Source organism: Giraffa tippelskirchi, chromosome 3 (genome assembly GCF_054371585.1).
Source record: "Giraffa tippelskirchi isolate mGirTip1 chromosome 3, T2T-mGirTip1v1.2.pri, whole genome shotgun sequence".
NCBI lineage: Eukaryota > Metazoa > Chordata > Mammalia > Artiodactyla > Giraffidae > Giraffa > Giraffa tippelskirchi.
In genome coordinates this window covers 35088767-35114361 of record NC_137277.1, presented here as the reverse complement: position 1 = coordinate 35114361, position 25595 = coordinate 35088767, and the positions used below count along the sequence as shown (strand labels likewise).

General features: G+C 46.6%; 2 protein-coding genes across 14 annotated transcripts in view; one reads left to right on the top strand and one right to left on the bottom strand.

The window, feature by feature from the left end:
• The window catches only part of NDEL1 (nudE neurodevelopment protein 1 like 1), a 69454-nt gene that overhangs the window by 39531 nt on the left and 4328 nt on the right, over nucleotides 1-25595 (top strand). For 2 of the 9 annotated variants that reach the window (XM_081578398.1, XM_081578397.1), the window contains exons 9-10: nucleotides 2277-2311; nucleotides 5348-6578. The exons of 2 other annotated variants lie outside the window; for them this stretch is intronic. In XM_081578398.1, the coding sequence (XP_081434524.1) occupies nucleotides 2277-2311; nucleotides 5348-5355 (43 nt within the window). In that variant the 3' untranslated portion in view covers nucleotides 5356-6578. Of the gene's footprint in view, nucleotides 1-2276; nucleotides 2312-5347; nucleotides 6579-11518; nucleotides 11905-13387; nucleotides 13760-18985; nucleotides 19227-19348; nucleotides 21562-25595 lie in introns of those variants that run through there. 5 more of the 9 variants (XM_081578393.1, XM_081578395.1, XM_081578396.1 and 2 more) reach the window with 3 other exon arrangements.
• The window catches only part of MYH10 (myosin heavy chain 10), a 123644-nt gene continuing 111840 nt past the window's right edge, over nucleotides 13792-25595 (bottom strand). For all 5 annotated transcript variants that reach the window (XM_081578374.1, XM_081578376.1, XM_081578375.1 and 2 more), the window contains 7 exons: nucleotides 20601-20729; nucleotides 20160-20248; nucleotides 19286-19409; nucleotides 19003-19211; nucleotides 17493-17601; nucleotides 16148-16320; nucleotides 13792-15474 (listed from right to left, as the gene is read on the bottom strand). In XM_081578374.1, coding sequence (XP_081434500.1) covers nucleotides 15330-15474; nucleotides 16148-16320; nucleotides 17493-17601; nucleotides 19003-19211; nucleotides 19286-19409; nucleotides 20160-20248; nucleotides 20601-20729 — 978 coding nt within the window. In that variant the 3' untranslated portion in view covers nucleotides 13792-15329. The remainder of the gene's footprint in view (nucleotides 15475-16147; nucleotides 16321-17492; nucleotides 17602-19002; nucleotides 19212-19285; nucleotides 19410-20159; nucleotides 20249-20600; nucleotides 20730-25595) is intronic.

Below are 25595 nucleotides of genomic sequence, written 5' to 3'. Positions count from 1 at the left end.
CTGTGGTCTGGAATGCTGACCTTGTGACTTAAGGTGGCTGGCAGTGGAATTAGCAGCTGAGGTACCAGTGCTCTGTGTCTCTGCTTTGAGTTAGAGGGGCCACAGGTCCTTGTTCTGTGAAAGGAATATAGAAATCTTCATAGTTACTTAAAGGAGCTTATATTTTCTGCTTTCCTCAGTGACAGTGGTACATTTGTAGAGAACCTGATTTTTTTTTTTAAATTTATTTTATATTGGACTATAGCCGATTAACAATGTTGTGATAGTGTTAGGTGGACAGCAAAGGGACTGCACCATACATATATATATGTCCATTCTCCCCCAGTGGAGGACCTGATTTGATATGTAGTCCACTCTATAAAGCTTTTTGTTGTTTGTCCTTGTGGAGTGGAGTATTCTGGTTTCTCTCTCTCCCTCAAGAATTCTACCTCAAAGTATGTGTATTTCATTAGGGAGCACATTCTCAAATAATATATAAATCAGGGCTTTCTTTATACACATTTCTTTAAAAGCCCATTCTAAAATGTCAATATATAAATCAGAAGTTTATTCTAAACATTGGGGCTCCCCAGTGGTGGTAGGAATAAAATTAATATTCCTCAGGTTTAGGAGTTTCAGGCAACCTTGAGGAGTGCCATTTTTATACTATAATGGTAAGTGTGAAATAAGGTAGATACATTTACATTACAGGTGGCATTTCCCCAGAACAATACAGGGAAAGTTTAAGGAAGTCTTCATGAGTGTTGGAAATAGTGCCTAATGATTTTTCCTGGAGCTTATAATTACTTCCAAATAGTAGTTATTCGTCTGTCTGGAATGTTTCTTAATGGGCCTTGGGCCCCTTGTGATGTGAGAACAGGCAAAACCATAAATAGATTGATCGGGCAGATGCCTTTGACAAAAAATAGTCCTTAGAACAGTCATGATGAAGGAGGCATAATATCATCAGTTCAGGCTCACTATTCTGTCTTCTTACCAGGGCAGTGATTGCCCAGAGAGGAGCCCAGTTGAGGTAGATGGCAGAGGATTCAGGGTCACCTGAAACCAGGAGGGGCCCTGGGCGCTGTGACAGAGCCCTGTCCCTTGAGAAGATCCTCGGTGTAGGATAGGCTTTATGTCCTGAACTGAACCTGGAAATATGCTTCTTGATAGAAATAGTTACAGATGATGTTTAGGATTGTGGAGGACCTGATTAAATAGTACAGATTTTTAATTTTACTCTTTCTATTAAGAATAAATATTTTTTTGTGGACTGGCCTTAAGTGTTGAGTTTGTATGGTAAACAGATGGTATAGGCACACTCACATATGAACCTATTATTGCTCGAGTTGTGTATATCTAGTTGCCCTCTTCCTGAGAATAACTCTTGTGTGGGTTTTGCAGTGTTCTTACTTCCTTGATGCTTTGCTTTGATTCTGGCTTCCTTCTGGCCTGCCTGACTTTTTACCTCTGGCCTTCCTTCCTGCTGACCTAGTGACTAGATTAAAAACCATGATGGCTTATACCTGCTGCAAAAGGAAGGGGTAAATATCCCCACTCCAACCTCCATTATTGCATCTGACTGGTTGAAAGAAAAAGTGCCAGTTCTGGTAGAAGCGTAGCTTGTAGTTTCAGCCTGAGAAGAAGCTTTCCATTGGAGAAAAAGCCTTTGGCTCCAGAAGTTGCCTGGCGTGCCTCTCCTAAGGAGTCTGTTTGTGGCACTGTTATTGTAGTTTTCCTGATGCTCCTAGGAGCCCACGGAAGCGTTGTTCGGGAGAGTTGGTTTGCATGCGTGTGCAAGTATGTGAGTGTACGTGTATGCACTGTGCCCTCCTGCCTCCCACAGAATCCTCAGATGGGGTGAGTCTTGACCACATAAAGATAAAGCCTTTTTGTTATATATTGCTTTATGGGTTCTGAAAATATTGTGTAAAGTTCTGGTTAGTGGAGGGCTTCTTGGAGTCAAGGATTTTATCTAGTCTGTGTTCATGTCACCAGTTCCTAAAATGTGGGTCGCTGGGCCTGCTTCTCCCTGTGTTGCTCTGCTTCCTCCAACCTCTACCAGCTGTTCACATCACTCATCCATAAAGACACTAGTTCACAGGTAGTACAGCTACTTGATTTCCCCAAAAAATGTTATTTTTCCTCCATAGCTTTTATTTAGTTTCTTATGCCCTAATTTTGTAAGCCAGCGTGATTTCTTTCAGGCTGTGTGTAGGTGAGCATAGACTAATTTTAGGGCATAGTGTGAAAATAGTATTGTATTACTGTTTAATGTTTTTTCCTTTTTTTATTAGGCAAGAAAAAGTCATATTTCCCACGTTGTTCATGGGTAACTGAATTTGTTTGCTGTGCTCTTTCATTCTTAATCATGGTGTGTGGTGGAATATGCATTCACATTAACAGACCGGGTTTACTAACTGCATGAGGCTGACTCTGCTTTAACCAGCTTCCAGCCCATGAGTGAACTTTCAAGTTCTTGTTTGGTTTGACTGTGTACATTGTTATTAGTTCAGCTGTGCAAACAAAAACAAACGAATGGTAGTGGTCCCAGGGTGGTTGTGAATGGGCTGATGTACAGGGTGCTGTAGAGAGGACGCCAGCAGTCTGGGGTGGGGGTCAGGGTCACTGCCAGGCTCTGGGACCACATTTGACTGCCTCTGTGGGCCTGGGGTGCTTCCTGTTACCCCGTGTCTTCTGTTTTCTCAGCACTGGTGATAGTGGATTCCTGCTGTGTGGGGCCTCTCCTCTGTGCCCATGCTTGTGTTCCCAGGACAGTGGAGTGGTAGCTGGGGACATGTGTGAAATCTACCTTCCTTTTGAGAAATGTACGTTTCAGACTGCAGAGCCTGGGCTGAGGACTAGAGCTGCACTGGGCTTCCATTTCTCCTTCTAACTGGGTAGATGGGTCTGGAGTGTGCCTGTTTGCTCCCCTAAACTAGCTCTAGCACCTCTGATCATTTTATTTCCTGCTCTCTCAGGTGAACGGTCCTTGCTCTGGCAGATTTAGTCCCCGGGCTTTATCTATATTGTGTTAATTTTATTGTCCTCCCGATCAGCTTCTAAACCCTTCTTTCAGTTCTTCTATTGCCATTTACAACTGACTTTCATTCCTTGTCTTAGCTGGATTTTCTGTTTTTCAGACTCTTAAACTAGATTTTCTTGGTAAGATCATGAAATTTCATAGCTTCTAGAACCCTTTTTACATAGATGATTCCCAGATCTGTATCTCCATCCTTGCCCGTTCTTTCTCCGTTTGGTCCTGTGTTATCCACTGGGACATTTCCCTTCGGCTTTTTGCTGCTCCCTGAGACCAAATGTGGTGAGTACGGAGGTGTTTCTTCTCTCAGAAACCTTTCCTCATTGCACACTTTGCAGTTTCCTCAAGGGACTTCAGCAGACTGAGAATTCTCCCTCTGGGTTCAGCTTCCTTCTGGTCTTTTACTTACTACTACTTGACTCAGAGAGGTGCTAGGGAGGACCCTGCTGGATTGTTGTTCTCTCTTCCACCCAACTTTCAAAGTCAGAATTCCCGTTTCCAGCCACACAGAGAAGGTACTTAGTTTCTTGGTTTCTTTTCATATTTTGGATTGAGCTGATCTGCTTTGGGAGCACCAAGTTGGTTGGCTCATGGAGATTCTCGGACCTCCTTGGGCGGGAGGAGGCTGGGAAAGGATGCTGGCCTGGGAACGTGGAGGCAAGTTGTGGGCCCAGGTCCCCAGTGACGGGCTCACGGGGTGAGCTTGGTGAACAGTGGATCTTCTGCTTTTATTTCCTTGGCAGTATAACAGTGGGGATGAACTTCACATCCCTTAAAGGTCCAATGCGCTTGAAAATGCAGGAATCTCAGTTCTAAACCTATATATGGAGCCATCCTCACATTTGCTGCTTTTGCCCACCCTATGGAACAGGGGTCAGGTGGTTCTTGGCACCCAGCAGTGCTTCCTCCTGCCGAGTTTTGGGGCTGTCTCTAGCCCTGCCTGCTGCCGTGCTCTGACAGGCTGGGAATCTGGTGGTCAGTGTTCAGGGCTGAAGCTCTTTGTGAGGCTGCCTAGTTCTCCCTGAGGTTCTAGGAAAGGCAGGGCTTAGGGACCAGGCAGACAAATGACAGACAAATGGCTGCTTCTGCGAGCGCAACAATGGCATATAGAGTCTCTGTCCCCAGAAAAGAGGTACAGGCACTTAGTCTTAGGAGGATGGAGAGGAACGATTTCAAGTTTTCAAATGTGACTAAGCTCTTTGCATTCCTGTTTCTCCATGAGATTACCCTCACCTCCGCAGTGTATGAAACCGACATCTTGGTGGGGAATGTGTGGTGTGTCTGTGTTTTGTTTAAGAGAATCTCTGTCCATGAGTCTATATTCAACTCCCTGGGCCCCTCAGATGAGTAGGCCTGTCTTGCAGTCGGCTGCATCTCCCAGGCTGTGAATGAGACCCATTTCCCTAGGAAGTTTTTCTGTATGGAAGGGCTGCAGTGGCTTCCTGAGAGGGGTTCCAGGCCTTGCACTCCCTCCCTCCCTCCTTCCTGCGGCTGCACTGCCCAGCGGCTGGGGGCCCTGGGGGCGGGGCAGGGTCCTGGCTGCGGGCACTTGTGTGGGCGGGGCTGGTGTCTCCTGAGCCTGCAGAGAAGCCTCCCCATCTGGCTTGCTTGCTGAACCATCTAAAAAAGTTATTTTTCTCCCCCTTTTTTAAGATATTCATGTACATTGTAGGAGATTTGGAAAACAAAGAACAAAGTAGTAGATAAAATTTACCCACACCTCAGAGGGAAGAAAAGTAACTACTGTTAAATTTTCCTTTTATGATATACGTGAGTGTGTGTGTATGTGTGTGCCTGCATCCTCACACATTCTAGATTTAGCTCTGTGGATAGCAATGTCTAGCTATATAAGGGGTTCTAGCCCAGAATGTATGCTGTCAATAATTTTTTTCTTCATATTGTTGAGCATATCCAGTTTGGTAACCTGCTGCTTTTTCCACCTAGCGTTAATTGCATTCAGAATATTTTCCATGCTGTTAAGAACTCTGAAATGTATTTTAAGGGCTGTGTAATATTTCACTGTTTGGTTGTACCCTTTTTAGCTGGTTCCCTACTGGTAGACATTTAACCTGCTCTGTTGGGAAGTGAGTCAGGGCTGCGGCCGCCATGGCCAGTGTGATGAGGTTGCCGAGAAGAGAGAGTCATCCTGTTGCTGTGGGACTGCGGGGTGCTTGACGCCGCGCTCTCCTTTGGGCCATTAGGATTCTCCTTGGGGCCAGGAAGAGGAATAGTTGTAGAGAGCAGATGAATTATGCTGTGTGTTGAGTGACTTTAAATGACAGTCTCTTTCTCTTCCCCTCCCCTTCTCCGCTCTGGTCACCCCCACAGGGCAGTAAACGGCTTTGACCCGGCTCCTCCTCCTCCTGGTCTGGGCTCCTCGCGCCCGTCATCAGCACCGGGTATGCTGCCACTCAGTGTGTGAGTGCCCGGCCTCCAGGTGGGGGCTCCTGCCCCCCTCCAAGCACCAGGACACCCACGCCTCACCCCTCGGTGCCTGGGCCCAGCTCGTGCCCCTCCGCCCGCCTCCCCACGGCTGGCAGAGGGCAGGCTGCATGCAGTGGCGGCTGCTGGGCCCAGTCCGGCCCCAGGACTCTGCGCGATATCAATACTGGCTATTTTCTCTTCTCGCCGTAGTGCCGTTGGTTTCACATGATTGCACTTTTGTGGGTCACAAGGTGATACATGCGTGTATTACTCGGTCACTGGATGCAGAAGTACCCATTCATCACAGCATCTCCTAGCCCCGCCCTGCTGTACTGATAGGATTTAGTTGTGTTTAGGACATTGCGGATCTTCTAGAAGTTCTTCCCCAGATCAGGTCGACGTGTGGTCTCCTCCTGAGCTCCCAGCCAAGTGTCTCCAGTGCTGATTATCATGTGTTCCCCCCCATCCCCCCAGGTTGGGCCTGTGGCTGGCGAAGAGTCAGGAAGGCCACTGAACTAGGGAGCATTTTCTGCACCTTCTGGTTTTACTTTCTCAGTTACCATTCCGTAAACTTGCCTCCCCAAGCAGCCACAAAGGCCCGTCTGAGATAGCAGGATCTTTGGGGCCTGGGTGCTCTCAGGGCTGGGCCCTGCCATCTCCTCCTCCATGTGCCTCAGACTTGGGGGAGGGGGTGGTGGCCGCCCCCTCGACAGCTCTCTGGTCCTTCAGTGAAATGACATCTTCAGAGCGCTATTGTTTGGTCTCCGGAGGGCCTGTCCCGTTGTGTCAGGAAGGGTTGCGTGGCCTGATTCCAGGGGCTGGCCAGCGCCAGCTCCCGGGGGCAGACTGACCATAAGTGGTCCTCCCTGTGCATCCTTTGATTACTCTCATGCTGCATTTACTGTTTACATTTGTTTTATTGTACATAGGTTTGTAAACATTATTGCCTAAGATATTTGTATATAACTTGGGCTTTGTAGCTTTTATTTATTCAGAACTCATATGGCATGTTAAAGACTTATGATGGTGTCCTTCTTCGGGCAGCTGTATAGGGTCATCATGTGGTTAAAAAAAAATACTTCCCCTCAAAAAAATCTTTTAATGTGGAAACAATAAATTTCACAGAAAAAAAAAAGGATTGAGGTTGCTTTATTGGGTTTTTGCCATCCTGCAAGAGAAGAGCTGGAGTGGCAAAGCCAGGTTCCAAGTTCACTTTCATTCTGACACAGGACACAGGATGGACAGCAGCCATGGAACCGGGCATAGAAAATTCTGGTGGCCTCGGGATATGTGTAATGTGCTGAGCGGGCGTCTTCATGCTGATTTTTATCTTTTTTTAAATTGAAGTATGGTCCAATTTTACACAAATTACAGGTATACAGTATTGTGGTTCACAGTTTTTAAAGGTTATATTCCATTAAGAGTTACTGTAGAATACAGGCTGTATTCCCTGTGTTGTACAATACGTCCTTGTGGCTAATTTATTCCTCAGGCTGACTCCGGGTTCTGGTTCCTGCTCTTAGCTGTGATGTCCGGGAGCAGCCTGAGAGTGGCCCCGGCCCCGTGCGGGGCTCTGAGAGGAAGGGCCTGGACTTTGAAGGAGACGACTTGCTAAGTCCTGGAGTAACTGCAGTGGGTCCAGGAGACTGGTCCTCTTGTTGGGCTGCCTTTCACGAAACGTGCTGGTATTCTGGGATCAGAGATTACTTGGGTCTGGGCTTCTCTCCTCATCCCTTGATGGAACTTGAGGAACAAGTAAACTCTGGGGGTCTGTATGACTGTGTCAGATTCTGAGCTCTGCTTATAACAAAGAGCATAAACAGAATAGTTTTTGTCATTTTAAACTATATGTAAATGAAAACTAAATAATTCTAGTTTCTAAGTGAATAAACACTGAGGTGTAGGATACATTAAAACTGTTTTCTTCTATCTGTCAGTTTGCCGGCAGGAATAGCTTTTCTGAGTTGTTCCTGGAGATTTTGTCATGAGCTGACCCATGAAAGATGCTCGCGCGCTTGTGTGTGTGTGCTCGGCCCAGCCCTGCTGGCAGAGAGTTGAGAACTCCAAGCCTCTCACTGATGGGCGGTCTCCCAGCTTCTCTCCCAGCCATCATGGAAGGGCTGGATGAGGTCAGAGGTGTCAGGCCTCTGTCTCTATGCAGGAGCCCCAGATCTAAAGCACAGCACACAGAGTTGCTCTAGATAAAGCGAGGATGAGTCCTGGAGCTTGAATCCTTGTCCCTGGCTCCCCAGCGATGTCTCAGTTCCTCCCCAGCTGCGGACTCCTGGGATCGTCTCACCAGATGGCTCTGTCAGGTGTTACTAAGGCGATGGCTGGGAGTGCGGCCCGTGTGTTGTTCTCTGATGTCACCACTTTTGCTTTGGGTCCGGGAGAGCACAGGCCAGGTCCGTGAAAGCATGGTGGAGTAGGCTGCCTGGCTCACTTTGGTCCCTTCGGTGGGGGCGTCGGGGGGAACTCCCTTGAAGTTCTGGTTTTGTTACAACTGCAGCACCGTTGGCATATGACCCCCTGAGGAAGCTGCTTGATTCCCCAGGCTTCTTTCAGCTTTCCAGGTCTTCCTCCACTTACAGTGGGACAATGTTCTGATAAATCCATTCATTGTAAATTGAAAATGCATTTACTACATCTAACCCTCTGACCATCACAGCTTAGCCCTGTCTACCTTAAACATGCTCAGGACACTTGAATTAGCCTGCAGTTGGGCAAAATCATCTAATACAAACCCTGTTTGATAATAAAGTGTTGACTGTTGTATATAATTGATTGAATATTGTACTGAAACTGAAAAATGGAGTGGTCATCTGGGTGCAGAACGGTTGTCGTTGTATCTGTCATGTGGCTGACTGGGAATTGCCCTGCCAGTGTTGTGCGAGAGGATCACACCATGTATTGCTAGCCTGGGAGAAGATGAAAATCTAAAATTCAAAGTGTGGTTTCTTTTGAGTGTTTTGCTTTTGCATCATGGTAGAGTCAAAAAATCTTTTAAGTCAGACCATTGTAAGTCAGTGACCGTTTGTATCTGGCTCACGATGCTGCTTTGTACACACTCACATAGAGCCTTTGCTTCCTAGTCTGAAAGATCTGCGTATTGTTTGCCTATCTACTTAATCTCCTCTGAGTGGGCCGCCCTCCTAGCGCTGCATGGTTGCCGGTGTGTGCGGCTCTCACTGAAACCTTCAGGAATAAGCCCTCCCCCGAGCTGGTTCCATGTGGTGGTCTCCCCCGCTTGGAGGCGCTGAGCTTCGCGGTGGCCAAGGACAGCTTCTTGCCTCCAGGTATTTTCATCTCACTACTCATTCCCATCCCTTGCTCCTGAAACGTTGTCCTGCTAAGTGCCAGAGCTGGGGTGTGGAGTCACCAGTGAGGCGAGGGAAAGCTATATACTGTGACCTGGGAGCGGGATGAGCTGGTTTTTCCTCAGTGTACAGAAGGGAAAGCAGGCCCAGGGTTTAGGTGACCGGCCTAAGCTCACACAGCTGGTTCATGGGAAAGCCAGGTTTGGAAAGGGGCCAGTGTCCTTTTCTGCTATGTTTACTGCTTCATCAGACTGGAGGCTTCGCTGGTCTTGACTCTGACCTGTGTCTCAGGAGGTGAGCCGATTCTCTATGCTTGGAAATGATGCTCGAGGGGGCGGCAGCAGGAGCACAGTGGCTCATGGCTCATCCACGCGCCTCCTCTCCATGTGTCAGTCAGTGTTGGCTTTGTTTCTCTCAGGCAGCCTTGGAGCTGCCATTAGCATCTTCTGAGAGCCATGGTGGAAGCTGGCACTTGTGGGGAAGGGGACGTGAGGACGTGACCTTGGGTGGAGCAGTGGCTTCAGAGACAGCCTGTAGCCAGGGATATCCAGCCTGGCCACTGGTGGGAACAGGGCCGAGGGAGATGGGCCCAGGCTGTCAGTTGTCTGCATTGTTTGCCCAGAAGATGCTGAGATAAGTCTTTTCTATGTTCTGACTTTTACTTCATGGGTTGTTTTTCTCTCTGTATTTTGCCTCAAAATTTGAAGCAAATTGAGAGCACTAGCTTGGCCTTTAAAATATAAATGTGTTACTTGATTTTTTTTTAAAAAAAGGAGAGCAGAGGCAGAAGGCATCTTTGCAAATCATGTTCCTGTGACTTACAGCATCTTATCTGAAAACTGGTCCCGTGGCTGTTAAAAATATGATATACGGGGATGTGTGTGTGTTAGTTGCTCAGTCGTGTCGTACTCATTGAGACCCATGGACTGTAGCCCACCAGGCTTCTCCGTCTATGGGATTCTCCAGGCAAGAAATACAGTAGTCCTTAAATTTTTTTTTTTTTTAATAATTTTATTTATTTTTGGCTGTGCTGGGTCTTTGTTGCTGCTCATGAACTTTTCTCTAGTTGGTGAACAGGGCTACTCTTTATTGCGGTGCACGAGCTCTAGGGCGTGCAGGCTCAGTAGTTGCAGCTCCCACGCTTTAGAGCACAGGCTCAGTAGTTGTGGTACATGGGCTTAGTTGCTCTGCAGCATGTGGGATCCTCCCAGATCAGGGATTGAACTTGTGTCTGCTCCATTGGCGGGCAGAGTGTTTACCACTGAGCCACCAAGGGAAGCCCCTTTTTTTGATTCTAAGGAGTAAAAGTCTCTACTAATATTAATGTAACAGGCTTCTCATGTAAGATAGCACACGTGAAGAGGCCAATTTGAAAACAGGACAAAGCTTATGGTGTTGGTGTTATGCCACGTGGGGTAATGCTTTACTCTGCTGCCCGCCTGCACCCACAAGAGTTAGTGTTTCCTGTCAGCTCTGAAGTCTTCACCAAGGGAAGCTGAACAGATGTTTCACTTGTTCACTTGTGGGGTGTTTTCAAGTTTGCTGCCCCTGTTAACATAGGGGAGATCCTGCCCAGATCATGGTTTGCAGGCAGAGGCCTGGGATAAGGGTGCTAGGGTGGCAGGCCTGGGCAGGTTTTCTGGCACATGCCTGGATCAGCAGTGATGTCATGTGAGGCTCAGAGCCTGAATTACCCTCTGTGTCTTGAATCAATCTAACAATGTGATAAGCTGTAACAACCTCTCATCTGTGTTAGTAAGAACAAAGTCAGCCTCAGTAGCACTAATACAAATGTCTGCTGGTGGGGGAATGGAGTGATTAGGATAACCACTCAGTTGGACAAGTGACCATGGAGTCACTGACCTGTAAGTCTGCAGTCGTGCTCATCCATGCATCAATGAGAAAAGAACACAAAATCGATGAACGTGCAGTTGCAGCTTTCTAAAACAGAAGTGAAAAGATGGACTAGTTTTACTCTGTGGATTCTAAATTTTCCTGTAAAGTGCCCCAAGTTTTTTAAAAATGGAAGTCACGAGACTGATTTTCTTTCACTGAAGACATGTGCTAAGAGTTGTGAGATCTGAGTAAGTAGCACAAAGCAGGGGCTCCCTGGACCTGCCAGGTGACTGGGCTGAGGCCTCCTTGGGGAAATTTTACCACGCAGATGCCCCCAGGTTCCATCCCAGAACTGCTTAGTGAGGAGAGTTCTGTATTTCATAGATGGTGAAGTGCCAGCAATTATAAGACACACCTTTATTTTGTAAAGCAGTAGGAAAAGTTTGCAATTGTAACTATGAAAATGCTTATTATTAAGACTTTGTATTTAAATTCATGTTTGGCTGTGCTTTGTTGCTGCATGGGCCTTCTCCAGTTGTGGAGTGTGGGCTTCTCATTGCGGTGGCTTCTCTTGTTGCAGAGCACGGGCTCTAGAGCTCAGGTTTCAGTAGGGGCTTTGCTGCTCCATGGCATGTGGGATCTTCCTGGATCAGGGATCAAACCCATTGTCTCCTACATTGGCAGGCGGATTCTTACCACTGAGCCGCTGGCAAAGCCCCAAGACTTTGTATTTATTTAAAGAGCCCTTCTAAGCTTATTTATGCAGATTTTCATCATACCACGCTTTTAATTCACGTACAAAAAGGAAAACGTGAGACATACTCCTAGACTTCACATTTTAATTCCGACGTTCTGAATTGTGTCTTGACTCAAGTGGTCCTTGTCCGTGTTTTCCTGAGCAATGTCGTCCTCTGTGGTACAGTGAGCACTGGCCGTGCAGCTCTTCCCCACTGCTGGCTCCAGAACTTTCTTCTAAGCTGCTGATACTCTCACTACAAGATCTGATGCTGGGCTTTAATGACCTCACCGAGTCAGGCATTGACAACACGTGACAGCTGCCACCTCCTGAAGGTGATTGTGGAGCGCCTGAGTTTACACACGTGAGAACAGGAGCATCTCAGCTTCTGTATGGTATGGTCCTTGACGGAGGCAGCACTCTGTTCGGATGTCCCAGTCAGATCCATTGTTTGATAGTCCGATTATGTCACTTTCCATCTTGAGTAAGGCTTCACGACATCTAGTTAGCGGGCATGGAGTCTATTATTGGGCTTCTTTGAAAAAATAAACAGGCCTCACTGCTGTAATGCATCAAACGTGAATTTGTAGTCTTGGTTTAAGGCTTGGGGACATGATCATACTTTGTACGTGTGGTACACGGATGCTGTAATTACAGTAATCATACTTTGTGTATGTGGTACACGGTGCTGTAATTAGGGTTAACATGCTTTGGAAACTGGTATTATCATGTCAATATACCCTTATCGATAAGTTTCGTATTACATTTCTGAAAAGGATTGTATGAGACATTTCCCATGATTTGCTAGATTTCCAAATGACAGGTGGCTACACAAGGAAGTAGACTGCCCAGTTGGTCCTGATGGTGCACAGATGCAGCATTTCAGCAAATGCTCAGAATTTTGGAAAGCTCTCAGGGCCGGGACTGGGAAACCTCTGTGGATGGGGACCCCCCTCAGGTCTCAGCCATGGGCTTCCCTCAGGCCTGCCTGCCTGAACTAGGGGGCGAGGAGCCGTGTCCACTTTCTAGATTCCAACCCATAGGCTGTTGTGATTTTTTTTTTTAGGGGTGGGGCAGGAAGTGGTGGTTCCTAGAGCCTGAACTGTGGGCTCTTCCCGTCTTGATAAACATGTTTGTTGTCATAGCAACGGTGGTTTCAGGAGGAAAGGGACATGAGTCATTGATACCCAGAGCCATAGGGAAGGCTGGTGGTTAAGAATTTGGTTTCCACCTCATTTCATGTTAGTTGAGGTTTCCAGGGAGGGGGAAGGTTGGTGACAGAAAGGGTGCTCGTCTTCCTGATGTCAGCATGCCTCGGATAGGCAGGCTGGGAACAGGGGTGTTATTCCTACTAAAGTAAGAGCGTCTTCTAGAGTGTCTGCATTCTAGGCAAGGGCAGACAGAGCATTTAAAGTGTATGTGACCAAGTTAAAATCCTAAGAGAGCGCATCTAGACTGCATTCCACAAAAGGCTGAGGCTTCTCCACGCATTCCAGAACCCCTCCTCACATGGGACCACACACCCATGGGTGGGTGCCAGCCAGCTGCTTTGTCTTTGACATGCCCAAGCCCAGCTCCCAGCTCTAGTGTTAAGTGTTTCATGAACCTCAGACTATGAAGCAGTGGTTTGTTTAGTGAAGAACGGTCCTGTCTAGTTAGCGTCTTTGTGGAATCAGGAATTGGAATCTGTTCATGTAGGTCGTGTTTCTCCTGACCGGCTGAGTAGTTGGGAAACAGTATGACATGAACACTGGTTAAACCAGCTAGCAGGGGAGGATTCTTTTTCAGAAAAGCCTTTGAATTCCACAAACCCTTGGACTGAGACACTGAAAGCAAGGGTGAGAATGCACATGAGAGACGGTAAGTGCAACTCATCTTTTCTCCTGCGGTAGTGACAGTTTTGAGAAAGGGAACACTTTAGCCCATTTTTCACATTCTCACAACTGCCAAGCAGCTTCAGTATGTACTTCAGACCACCGGAACCAGCCTAACTTGAGCTGGTTCAAGTATCGTGAAAAAAAACCCCACCATGGCTACCTGACTGTGTTCCCCTAGATTTCTCTCCGGCCCATCCTACCTGGCCCACAGCTGCCGTTGGATCTCACCACCGAATCCTCCCCAAAGCATTTTTAATGTGCATCCCGCCTGAAAATAGTCTGAAACTTCTCAGGCCTCTTGAAATACTATCATCCAGTAATGGGCTTCATTGGTTGGACACTGAAACCGTCCTCAAGGCTTCATCCCACAGTCCTGGACCGCTCATTGGGAGAGCAGGACAGCCGCCAGCCTGCCCAGAGAACTCGCCTGTTACCTGACAGTTTCTGGGCGTGCGGTGCCCTCAGAACAAGCGGCCTGGGTGTCAGCGTTGTAAGTTTACGTAGCGTCCAACCTCCAACCACCTCACAGGTGGGGGATCGAGAACACAAGGTGAGAGAACAGATTGCACATTCACAGGATTATTCTTGTTTATTGAGGTCTGTTTATTCTCCACGGGTGCTTTTTCCTCCAAGTAAACAGAGCAGGCGTAAATATCTATAATGAATAAATTTATTGTCTTACAAAAATCATTGTCTAGAAATATGGGAATACAAGAAAAGATATTTGCAGTCAGGTGTCTGGTGGTCAACAGCCAGTACAATTCATAAAGGGGGAAAAAAATCAAAGATTCCAAACCCACATGACAAATTCTTCCCAACAGATGTTAAAGCTTTTAACCCAAAAGGTTTGTGTTTTCAAGCACGTTGCAGAGGATCAAGGATTTATAATTAACACTGATTCATTGTCACTGAATGTTTATAATACCACTTTGACTAGAGAGGTACATGATATGAAGCACAGTCAAAACTTAATACATTAAATTGTTACAGAGGCAAATAATATATTTAACATTGTCTTAGTACTGTAGTGTCTAAGGCACTTTCTGTAATGTCAGTTTGATTAATATCAACCCAAAACAGAATGCTAAATGTTTACTGTAACACTGTCCCGGGGGGGCGGGGAGGGAGAAACGAAAAAGGAGTCATCCACTGGCATGTCAACATTCAGGCGGGTGGCCTCTGTTCCCGAGGTGCTGTCCCCCTCACTGACAGACTTGAACAAGTCTCGTACACAAAACCAATCTTCCCATTTTGGGCTCAAAGCAGCGGCTGAATTTGCAAGGTCAGCATGAGAGCCTGGCTGGCGAGGAAGGGTGTCCCCCTAGCTTCTGCTCTGGGGGGCCTGTGGCTGCGAGGAGCAGGCCATCTAGAAGTCACTGTGATGGCTGCCCCTGGGCCTCAGCTGCATTGTGGCCACCGTCCTGTCGGCACAGAGCAGCCCTGGCCGAAGACAGTTCACGTGAAGAGATGCGGGGACCCCACGACTTGAGGGAGAGGGGCACTGCAAGCCCCACGGATGCTGCTTCCCCCAACCCACCCCCCATCTCGCTGAAGCCCCTTTCACAGTTTGCGCACTGAAATAGTGTTGATCATTATCTGAAGGAAATGAGAGCTACAGGTGCAGTTTACGTTCCACAACGTTCTAAGGGACTTGATGTGGCTGCGGAGGCAGGGGCCACGTGAACACAACTAAGGTAGCTGTCCGTACAACAGAGCATGCAGAGCGACGGGGCGGCAACCGCTAGGCAGCCCCACGACCCAGTGATTGGCAGCGGGTCTGGAGTTTGTTTGAAAAAGGGTTCTCTTAACATGTATTATAAAATGGTCTCTCGGTGGATATATGGAAAATAGATGCAATGATGAGGCGATCTGTTTAATATGTGTAGGTTTTGTGTGTGTGTGTGTGTATATATATATATATATAAAAAAAAGGGAGCAATTGTACCTAAATCTGAAGCAGGAGACGTGTGTGTAGGCCATGAGGCCTTAAGACACAGTTGATCTCTCAGGAAGGAGTCTCGCAGCTCGCCGGTTCCCCAGATCTGCAGGAGGCCCCGAGGTGGGGGCGCCGGTGACTTCCTGCATGTCCCGCGGTATCGCCTCCTCCGGCTTCCTTGGAGTTACTCGGACTGTGGCGGCTGTGTCTCGTTGACGTCACTGGTCTTACTTTCTGTGTCGTCGTCGGACAGCTCCAGGGACGCGCCCTCAATGTGCAGCTGGCGCCGGCCTGATCGGCTGGAGGAGAAGCTGATCGGGCCACCTCGCCTGGAGGGAACAGAAAGGAGGTGCACATGGCCGCCAAGTCGTCCAACCACCTGAGGACTCAAACCTCCCCACCCAGGACAGCCCCTGGGGTGGTGGGGAGATCAGAAGGACTCTGGGCTTAGCCACCACTGCCACCCGCTGAGCATCATCCTGGGGGGTGTGGTGGCTGGCCCCTGCTGTCCCTTCCACACAACAGTGAGGAAAGCACCACCAGCTCATCCCCGGCCAGCTGCTCCCCAAAGGGCAGATGGAGAGGACATGCTCTCTTTGTGGGCCTCCTAGGTCTCTGCTGGTCTTTTTACAACCTTTATCAATGTCAACACCACTCTTAGCATACGAGAGCAGGGCAGACAGGTTCCAGCCCACAGGCCACACCAGTGCTAAGCTGTCATTCTGGGGAGAAGCCTTGGCTTCCTGTGTCCTGGGGTGCATCAAGTCTGCCGTGGAGAGGCTGGACGACCCTCCCCAACCCCCCCGCTGAGGGACGTGGACAGACACTCAGGCTGGCACGCAAGCCTCAAGCCGTGTGTTTGCACAGCCCCTGAGTAAACACAGAGCCAGTGAGTGAGTGGCCTGTTGCTTCCCTGCTCACCAGATCGCCGATGGTCAGGAGTCCTGAACGGGTACGTGTCAAGGACCTGCCAAGAAAACCACAGTGTCTGGAGCCACTCACCTCAGCCGGTTCTTCAGGGTGCTGACCTCGCGGCTCAGGCCCTCGTTGGCCTCGGTGGCATCATCCAGTTCCCGCTGGAGTTTGCGCCGAGATGCGTTGGCACGTGTGGCTTCTTCCTCTGCTTCCTCCAGCTGCCGTTTGAGCTGCTTCATCCTAGCGTTGGCCTTCTCCATCTTGGGGAAGTTACAGGAACCGAGTCAAACCAAACCGCTGAATCCAAATTTGCATTGCTGTGTCCTGAATGTTTCAGCACAGGCCTCTGCCCCACTGGCCACACGTGTGTGCACATGCAAGGGCCTGGCCTGAGGCCTTTTGAACAGCTTGCCATTCTCTGCACAACCGTGTCTACACAGCATATTAGGCTACAGGAAACTTTTAAACAATTGAAAACCAATTTTCATCCCTGAGTTTTCTATAGAAAAATGACATCTTCACATGAGTGATCTATGGAATTGTGAAAGGAAACTGCTATTGCCACAAAACACAGAACAGCCAGCAACACGGACAGTTTCCACCCCCAGGAGATGGTGTGATCATTTTACACCTCCTTTCAACATGGGCATGTCAATATTCTAAGTACCAAGCCACTCTGGAAAACCAAGTGAGAACTCGGCCTGCTGCTGGCCCACTCACTCCTGAGCCACAGAAACTGGACCAGCAGGGCAGAAACTGGCCAACGCCTTGCTGGTCCGGTTCACACCCACCCAGAACTGCTCTCGGTGTTGCTAGGCCCTGGGGGTGGGGAGCGGAGGGTCTGGGCTAGAGGCAGTGGATCTGAGCGAAAGCACAGCCTCCCAGGCTGCAGCCAGTACAGAGCTGACACGCCCTGACACTTAGGAAACAGATGCCTGGACACAGACGAGGACAACCACTTGGGCCCCACGTGCAGTGCACTCGCTTTTTGTTCCCTTTCCACTACCTCCTGCATCTGCCCCTGCACCCAGCCAACATTCATTGACTGCCAACTACAACTTTTCTAGGCATTTAGATGACGGTGAAACAGGCAGAAATCTCTGCACTCATGCAGTGTCCACTCTAGTGAAGGAAACATGGTAATTAAGATCAGTTCTGGCCTCCCCACTTCAAGCCTTCCCCAAGACCCACCCCTTCTCAACATGTATTGTGGGGCAGGGCTGCGTCCTAATCACCTCTGTATCCCCAGCACCCAGGAGTGACCGGCAGGAACAAGAAACAGCATGTGTGTTGAAACACTAGAAGTAAGAGTTTCAAACAGCTCTTCCCTAAGTCAGCGAGTCCCATAGCAACATGGGTGGTCTCGTATCTGTGTTCCTGTACAGCATTCAGGGTGGAAGATATGTTCCCTTTATGTGCCTTCTCTCCTCACCTGTTCTTTATACTGGTCAGCGTGGCGGCGTTCATCTTCAACCTGCATGAAGATTTCTTTCAGCTTCTTCTCGGTACGACGGACTAGTTTGTTGGCGGCGGCTCTTTCCCTGTGAAAATGATCAACATGCTCATTTTCACAGTTCTTGCAATGAAGATATTTTAAGTCCTTTTCTCTGGAAGATGACACACGTTGGAGTGCTTTCCAGGACCCCTGTATCATCGTGATCAACATAGCCCAGAAACTTCTCCCTTCTGGTCGAACCATGGACAGCCTTTAACGTAGTCTAATGCTGACAATAGGTAGAACACCTGCATTATTCCCTCACACATGGGTATTTATCACCTTGGTGATCTTCTGAAGATCAAATGTCACTTACATCGAGTGTAGAGTTTTTGGAAATAAAAACCTTAGTTGGTTACTCTAATCACCTAACATTTTAGCCTGGAAAACAAAACAATTTATTGATTGTTTTCAATTTAAAATTACTTCCCACTGACTAAGATCCCCTGGAGGGAGGGCAAGGCAACCCACTCCAGTATTCTTGCCTGGAGAATCCCACAGACACAGGAGCCCGGCAGGCTAGTCCATAGGGTTGCAAAGAGTCGGACATGACTGAAGCAACTTAGCATGTACCCAAGATGCCAGAGCAGCTGAACACTGAAACAACTCCCCCCACTTCAGGTAGGAGTCAAGGCACCATGTTCTAGACAGGCCTCCACTGTCCCATGTGAAGGAAGGAGAGGTAACTTACTTGGAGAACTCCACTGAAAACAAGGTCTTTTGTTCCTTCACAAATATTATGCAAAAATGGATAGGATGGAGTCAGCTGAAAGGGCCAAGTCATGTTAATTAGAACTAACAACAAACAAACCCTTAGTTACATTTGAGAGCAGGGGGAGGAAGTTCCGGATGTTAGGCTGGGGAGGACTCTGGGCATGGACCCTGTGTTTCTGGGCCCCCAAGCTCCTAACAAGAGGGTGAAGTTGAAGGTCTGCTCCACCTCTGGCCATCTGAGATTCTATTCTAATAGATATGTAAATGCCTGCCAAAAAGCTGCTTTGTGCAATTCCTCATAAATTTCAGAATGGTTTATGACACCAGAATGGAAGCTGTTGAGCAATCCCTTCCTAAAGGAAAAAAAAAAAGCTTGTCTTTTTTTGTTACACTGCATTTCTTCTCTGCCAACACACTGTAACATTTCACATGATGCTGTCAACTTGGGCTCAGCCTTGGGCTGAGATGTAAACTATGGCACCAGGAAGTCATGGGGCACACACAGCATGATGAGCCCTCAGCTGAGTCTGGGAAGAACTGACAGGCGAGCCCAGTGTTCCCTGAGGGCTCATACCAGCTTCTCCGGTTATATGTGCTCTTGTGATTCTTCTCCCAGCAACAAAGCTCCCCTGGGACAAGGGGCACTGGTGTCATCTCTATAAACCTGGACCTGGTCTGTAGCAGAGATACTGTAAAAACCTTTCTTTGGCTTACAGCACTGAAAACCTCTTACTTGGCTTCCTGCTCAAGCTGCTCCTCCAGCTGCCCAATCTTGGCTTCCAGGGCGGAGATGGTGGCCTTGAACTTGGACTTGACAGCACCCTCCAGCTCCTGCAGCTTGGCCTTCAGCTCCTTGTTCTGTCGCTCCAGCTGCTGGCGCGCATTGTCGCTTTTCTGGGCAGCGCTGCGCTCGGCCGCCAGCTCAGTGTTCAGCGTGTCCACCTGAAGGGGAGATGGGTCAGTTGTGCAGGGGATGGCGCAGTCCCTCCTGGGGTGAGGGGACATGGCAGGCCCACCTGCAGTGTGGTCTTGCGGAAGCGGTCGTTGAGCAGCTCCATGTTGCTCTGCTCCTCCTCCAGCTCCTCCTCCAGCTGCGCAATCCTAGCCTCCAGACGCCGCTTCTCGTCGAGCAGTGCAGACCTGCGGCCGAGGTGGTGACACTCAGCATGGAGAACTCCCTGGGCTCCTCCACCCACCGTGCTGCCACAGGCTGAGCAGCATCCTTAGTTTTTCTCTTTCCCCTCCTCCCACCTCAGCCCGCCAGGTCCTGCTGGTTTTGCTTCCAAACATGCTGCCCACTTCTCTCCACCACAGGCCTGCCACCTGCCAGGCCCTGCTATCTCTCGCCTGGATCGCCATGCAGCCCTCCAGCTTTGCTCCACAGCCAGGGTCAGCTTTAAAAGTGCAAAAAGGTCCTGGTGTTCCCTAGCTTCTCTAGTGCACCAAGATCCAAAGCCACCTCCTCACCATGGCACACTAGAAAATTACCATGATGGATCCTTAGGCAGTCATTAAATGGAGAAAGCAACCTCTTAATTGTAAAAAAACCAAAAACCTGACTTCTGGTGAAACATACACTGAAGGAAAGAGACCTAATGAATGTGAAAGTGAGGCCCTGCACTGCAAGGCCATGCAGCCTGTGGAGGCTAGATGGGTCCTGAAGGCCCTTCTTGCACACCTGTGTGGACGTGACTGGTGTGGGGAGGTGTGACCTGGCAGGGCTGCAGCCTGTTGGCTGAGGCCCAGCATCTTGTGCTCATCTCTCCAGATTTTGAACAGATGAGCAAACTAACCATTGACTCCCCGATGCCAGATGACCCCCGTAGCTGACTCAGTGCCTGTGAGGACCGGTGAGACACCCGCCCCTTCCCACCTGCTCAGGAGACTCACTTGCCGGAGGTGCTGTTGGCGATCTCATCTGCCAGTTCGTCTCTCTCCTGTTCAGCATGTCGGCGGGCTCGCTCAGATGAGGCAAGTTCCTGAGTGAGTTCAGACTGTCATGTAAGCTCTGGCTGCTAAGTTTCCTCAAATGTGAGGTCTGACAGTGCCTGTAGGCTGCTGCCACCTTGCTTGAGGCACCAAGTGTGCCTCAAATTGTAAACAGATTTGAGAAATACACTATTCAACCTGTCTGTCTTTAGTCAGGTAGAACAATATCAAAATGGGACCACTTTGCCCAAGCGAAGCAGTAAGATGGTCCAGCACCATATTAAAAATGGTCAGTGAGATTACGCTGGCTACAGAAACACTAAAATGTATTTATCTGGTCTTAGAGAAATCCCAAGGGCAAATATTTGTTAAGCAAAAAGATGAATAAATAAACACACAAACCTCCTGCAACTGAAGGATTTCTGCTTCCAGGCTTTTCAGTTTCTTCTCACTCTCTTTGGATTGAGCAAAAATCTCATCCCGGGATGCACGAGCTTCTTCTAACTCACGCTGGTAGTCCTTCATCTGAGCCTAAGCATAAGGAGGAGGAAAGTTTTGGGGTAGTTTTTTAACATTCTTAGTTTTTTAAACATACTTTCTTCCCCAGATTATAAAGTATGAATTTATTATAAACATAAAAGTATGTAGAAGTGATGAAAAAGAAAACATTCAAGTCAATATCCCCTATGAATATAGATGCAAAAATCCTCAACAAAATAGACACCAACAAGATCCATCAACACATCCAAGGGGGATTTATCTGAGGAATTCAAGGTTGATTTGACATCCAGAAATGAATTAACATAACTGTGTGATCACTTCAATTGACACAGAAGCAATCTAATACCTTTCAATATAAAAACACTCAATAAGCCTTTGACAAAATTCAACATCCATTTATGATAAAAACCCTCCAGAAAGCAGGCATAGAAGGAACATACCTTAACATAATAACAGCCATATATGATAAACCCACAGCAAACATTATCCTCAGTGGTGAAAAATTGAAAGCATTCCCCCTAAAGTCAGGAGAACAAAACAAGGACACCTACTCTCACCACTACTATTCAACATAGTTTTGGAAGTTTTAGCCACAGCAATCAGAGAAGAAAAAGAAATAAAAGGAATCCAGACTGGAAAAGAAGAAGTAAAACTCTCACTGTTTGCAAATAACATGATCCTCTAAATAGAAAACCCTAAAGACTCCACCAGAAAAATCACTAGAGCTAATCAATGAATATAGTAAAGTTGCAGGATATAAAATTAATACACAGAAATCCCTAGCATTCCTATACAATAACAATGAGAAAACAGAGAAATTAAGGAAACAATTCCATTCACCATTGCAACGAAAAGAATAAAATACTTAGGAATAAATCTACCTAAAGAAACAAAAGACCTAGATATAGAAAACTATAAAACACTGATGAAAGAAATCAAAGATGACACAAATAGATGGAGAAATATACCATGTTCATGGATTGGAAGAATCAATATAGTGAAAATGAGTATACTACCCAAAGCAATCTATAGATTCAATGCAATCCCTATCAAGCTACCAATAGTATTTTCCAGAGAGCTAGAACAAGTAATTTCATAATTTGTATGGAAATACAAAAAACCTCGAATAGCCAAAGCAATCTTGAGAAAGAAGAATGGAACTGGAGGTATCAACCTGCCTGACTTCAGGCTATACTACAAAACAACAGTCATCAAGACAGTATGGTACTGGCACAAAGACAGAAACATAGATCAATGGAACAAAACAGAAAGCCCAGAGATAAATCCACACACCTATGGACACCTTATCTTTGACAAAGGAGGCAAGAATATACAATGGAGTTCGATGCATGATACAGGGTGCTCAGGGCTGGTGCACCGGGATGACCCAGAGGGATGGGATGGGGAGGGAGGTGGGAGAGGGGTTCTGGAAGGGGAAAACATGTACACCCATGGTGGATTCATGTCAATGTATGGCAAAACAAATACAATATTGTAGTTAAAAAATAGATAAATAAACTAATTAAAAGAATATACAATGGAGAAAAGATAATTTCTTTAACAAGTGGTGCTGGGAAAACTGGTTAACCACTTGTAAAAAAATGAAACTAGAACACTTTCAAATACCATACACAAAAATAAACTCAAAATGGATTAAAGATCTAAATGTAAGACCAGAAACTATAAAACTCCTAGAAGAAAACATAGGCAACACACTCTCTGATGTAAATCATAGCAGGATCCTCTATGACCCACCTCCCAGAGTAATGGAAATAAAAGCAAAAATAAACAAATGGGACCTAATTAAAAGCTTTTGCACAACGAAGGAAACTATAAGCAAGGTGAAAAGATAGCCTTCAGAATGGGAGAAGATAATAGCAAATGAAGCAACTGACAAAGAATTCCTCTCAAAAATATACAAGCAACTCCTGCAGCTCAATTCCAGAAAAATAAGCGACCCAATCAAAAAGTGGGCCAAAGAACTAAACAGACATTTCTCCAAAGAAGACATACAGATGGCTAACAAACACATGAAAAGATGCTCAACATCACTCATTATTAGAGAAATGCAAATCAAAACCACAATGAGGTACCATCTTATGCTGGTCAGAATGGCTGCTATCAAAAAGTCTACAAACAATAAATGCTGGAGAGGGTGCGGAGAAAAAGGAACCCTCTTACACTGTTGGTGGGAATACAAACTAGTACAGCTACTATGGAGAACAGTGTGCAGATTCCTTAAAACACTGGAAATAGAACTGCCATATGACCCAGCAATCCCACTGCTGGGCATACACACCGAGGAAATCAGAATTGAAAAAGACACGTGTACCCCTGTGTTCATCACAGCACTGTTTACAATAGCCAAGACATGGAAGCAACCTAAGATGTCCATCAGCAGACGAATGGATAAGAAAGCTGTGGTACATATACACAATGGAATAGTACTCAGCTATTAAAAAGAATGCATTTGAATCAGTTCTAATAAGGTGGATGAAACTGGAGCCTATTATACAGAGCGAAGTAAGTCAGAAAGAAAAACACCAATACAGTATATTAGCGCATATATATGGAATTTAGAAAGATGGTAATGACGACCCTATATGCGAGACAGCAAAAGAGACACAGATGTAAAGAACAGACTTTTGGACTCTGTGGGAGAAGGCGAGGGTGGGATGATTTGAAAGAATAGCATTGAAGCATGTATATTATCATATGTGAAATAGATCGCCAGTCCAGCTTCGATGCATGAGACAGGGTGCTCAGGGCTGGTGCACTGGGATGACCCTGAGGGATGGGAGGTGGGAGGGAGGGTCAGGATGAGGAACACATGTACACACCCATGTCTGATTCATGTGAATGTATGGCAAAAACCACAATATTGTAAAGTAGTTAGCCTCCAATTAAAATAAATTTTAAGAAAAATTTTAAAGAAAGAACAAAATAAATAAAACTGGAAGAAAAAAAAAACAACTCAATAAACTGAAGACAACTTCCCCAAGCCTGATAAAGGGAATCAATGAAAAACTAACAGCTAATATCATACTTACTGGTCAAAGACTTAATGCTTTTCCCTACGATAAGCAATGAGACAAGGATGTTTGCCCTTGCCATTTCTGTATAACAATGTAATGGAGATGCTAGTCAAAGCATTTAGGCCAAGACAGGGAAATAAAAGATATCCAGATTGAAAAAGAAGAAATAAAACTTAGCTCAATTTGCAGATGAAAATATATAGAAAATCTTAAGGAATCCACTAAAAAAATGTTAGAACTAATAAACAAGTTCAGTGAGGCTGCAGCATATAGGATAAATCAATACAGTTAGTTCTCCATACCTGAGCTCCACACCCATGGATTCAACCAACAGTGGATCAAAAATATTCAGGGGAAAAACATTCTCAGAAAATTTCAAAAAGCAAAACTTGAATTTGCCACGTGGGCAACCATTACCTTGTATCCGGTTGTTATGAGTAAACTAGAGTAAACTAGAGATGATTTAAAGTATATGAGAAGACGTTCACAGGTTATATGCAAGTAATAGACTATTTTATATCAGGGACTTAAGCATTGGAGGATTTTGGTATCATGGGGGTGGAGGGGTTGGTCCTAGAACCAATCCCTCTCGGACACTGAGGGATAACTGTACAAAAATAATTGAAATTCAAAACACTAACTATAAACGCTGTAAATACCAACAAAGCAGCTACACTTAGCATCAAAAGGGTAAAATTTAGTTAACATATAAGACTTGTATGCCAGAAACTAAAATAAAACATCATAGAAAACAATGAAATAGCTAAATGGACTGACAGCCATGTTCATGGACCATGTTCGTGGAAATCTTAATACCTTTGTGAGGATGGCAACACTCTCCAAATTGATCTACCGAGTCAACATAAAATAATCCAAGCGGGCTTAGGGGAGGCAGGGGCAGAAACTGACAAGCTGATCCTAAATGGAATTGCAAGGAGCCCAGAACAGCAGTCATGAAAAAGAAGAACAAAGTTGGAGAAGTCATACTTCCCAAGTGCAAAACCTATAAAGCTATGGTAATCAAGACTGTGTGGTCCTGTCCTGGCAGAAGGACAGACATAGACATCAAGGAATAGAACTACGAGTCCAGAAATAGACACAAGTCTATGGTCAGCTGATTTCTGACAAGCGGGCCAAGATAATTTCAATGGAGGAAATCTTTTTAACAAATGGTGCTGGGACAACTGAATATCCGTATCCCAAAGAATGAAATTGGGTTCATATATCAAACTACATAATAAAAATTAAAATGAACTTAGAAAGATCCAGAAGTATAAAACTCTTCAGTCATGTCCGACTCTGTGACCCCATGGACTGCATAACACTCTTAGGAGAAAACAGAACTAAATCTTCAGGACCCTGGATTAGGTAGTGGTTTCATAAATAGTAAAAACAGAAGAAACAAAAGAAAAAATAATCTGAACTCCATCAAAATAAAAAACTTTTGCACTGTAAAACAGTACCACCGAGGGAGTGAATGGATAATCCGGAGAATGGAAGAAGATGCAGAATCACCAAGGCTAAAGGAATGGAAATTTTCTAAAGCTTTTGTCTTTCCCTCCAGAGAAGTGTGTCCTTGTACGAGAGAGCCCATCACATCTTGCCAATACAGCAAGTTACTACAGAAATCACTTTGTCACTGTGACAGTGAAAACCGGCATGGCATCTGAGTAGCTAAAGCAATGCTGACTGGACAGAAAGGCGCAGCTGGAGGAGGCGCAGAGCAACATGGAGCTGCTCAATGACCGCTTCCACAAGACCAACTGCAGGTGGGCCTGCCGTGTCCCCCTAACCCCAGGAGCGGCTCATGGCCCTGGTCGACAAAATCGACACCACCTACTCTCAGTGGGTGGCTTATGTG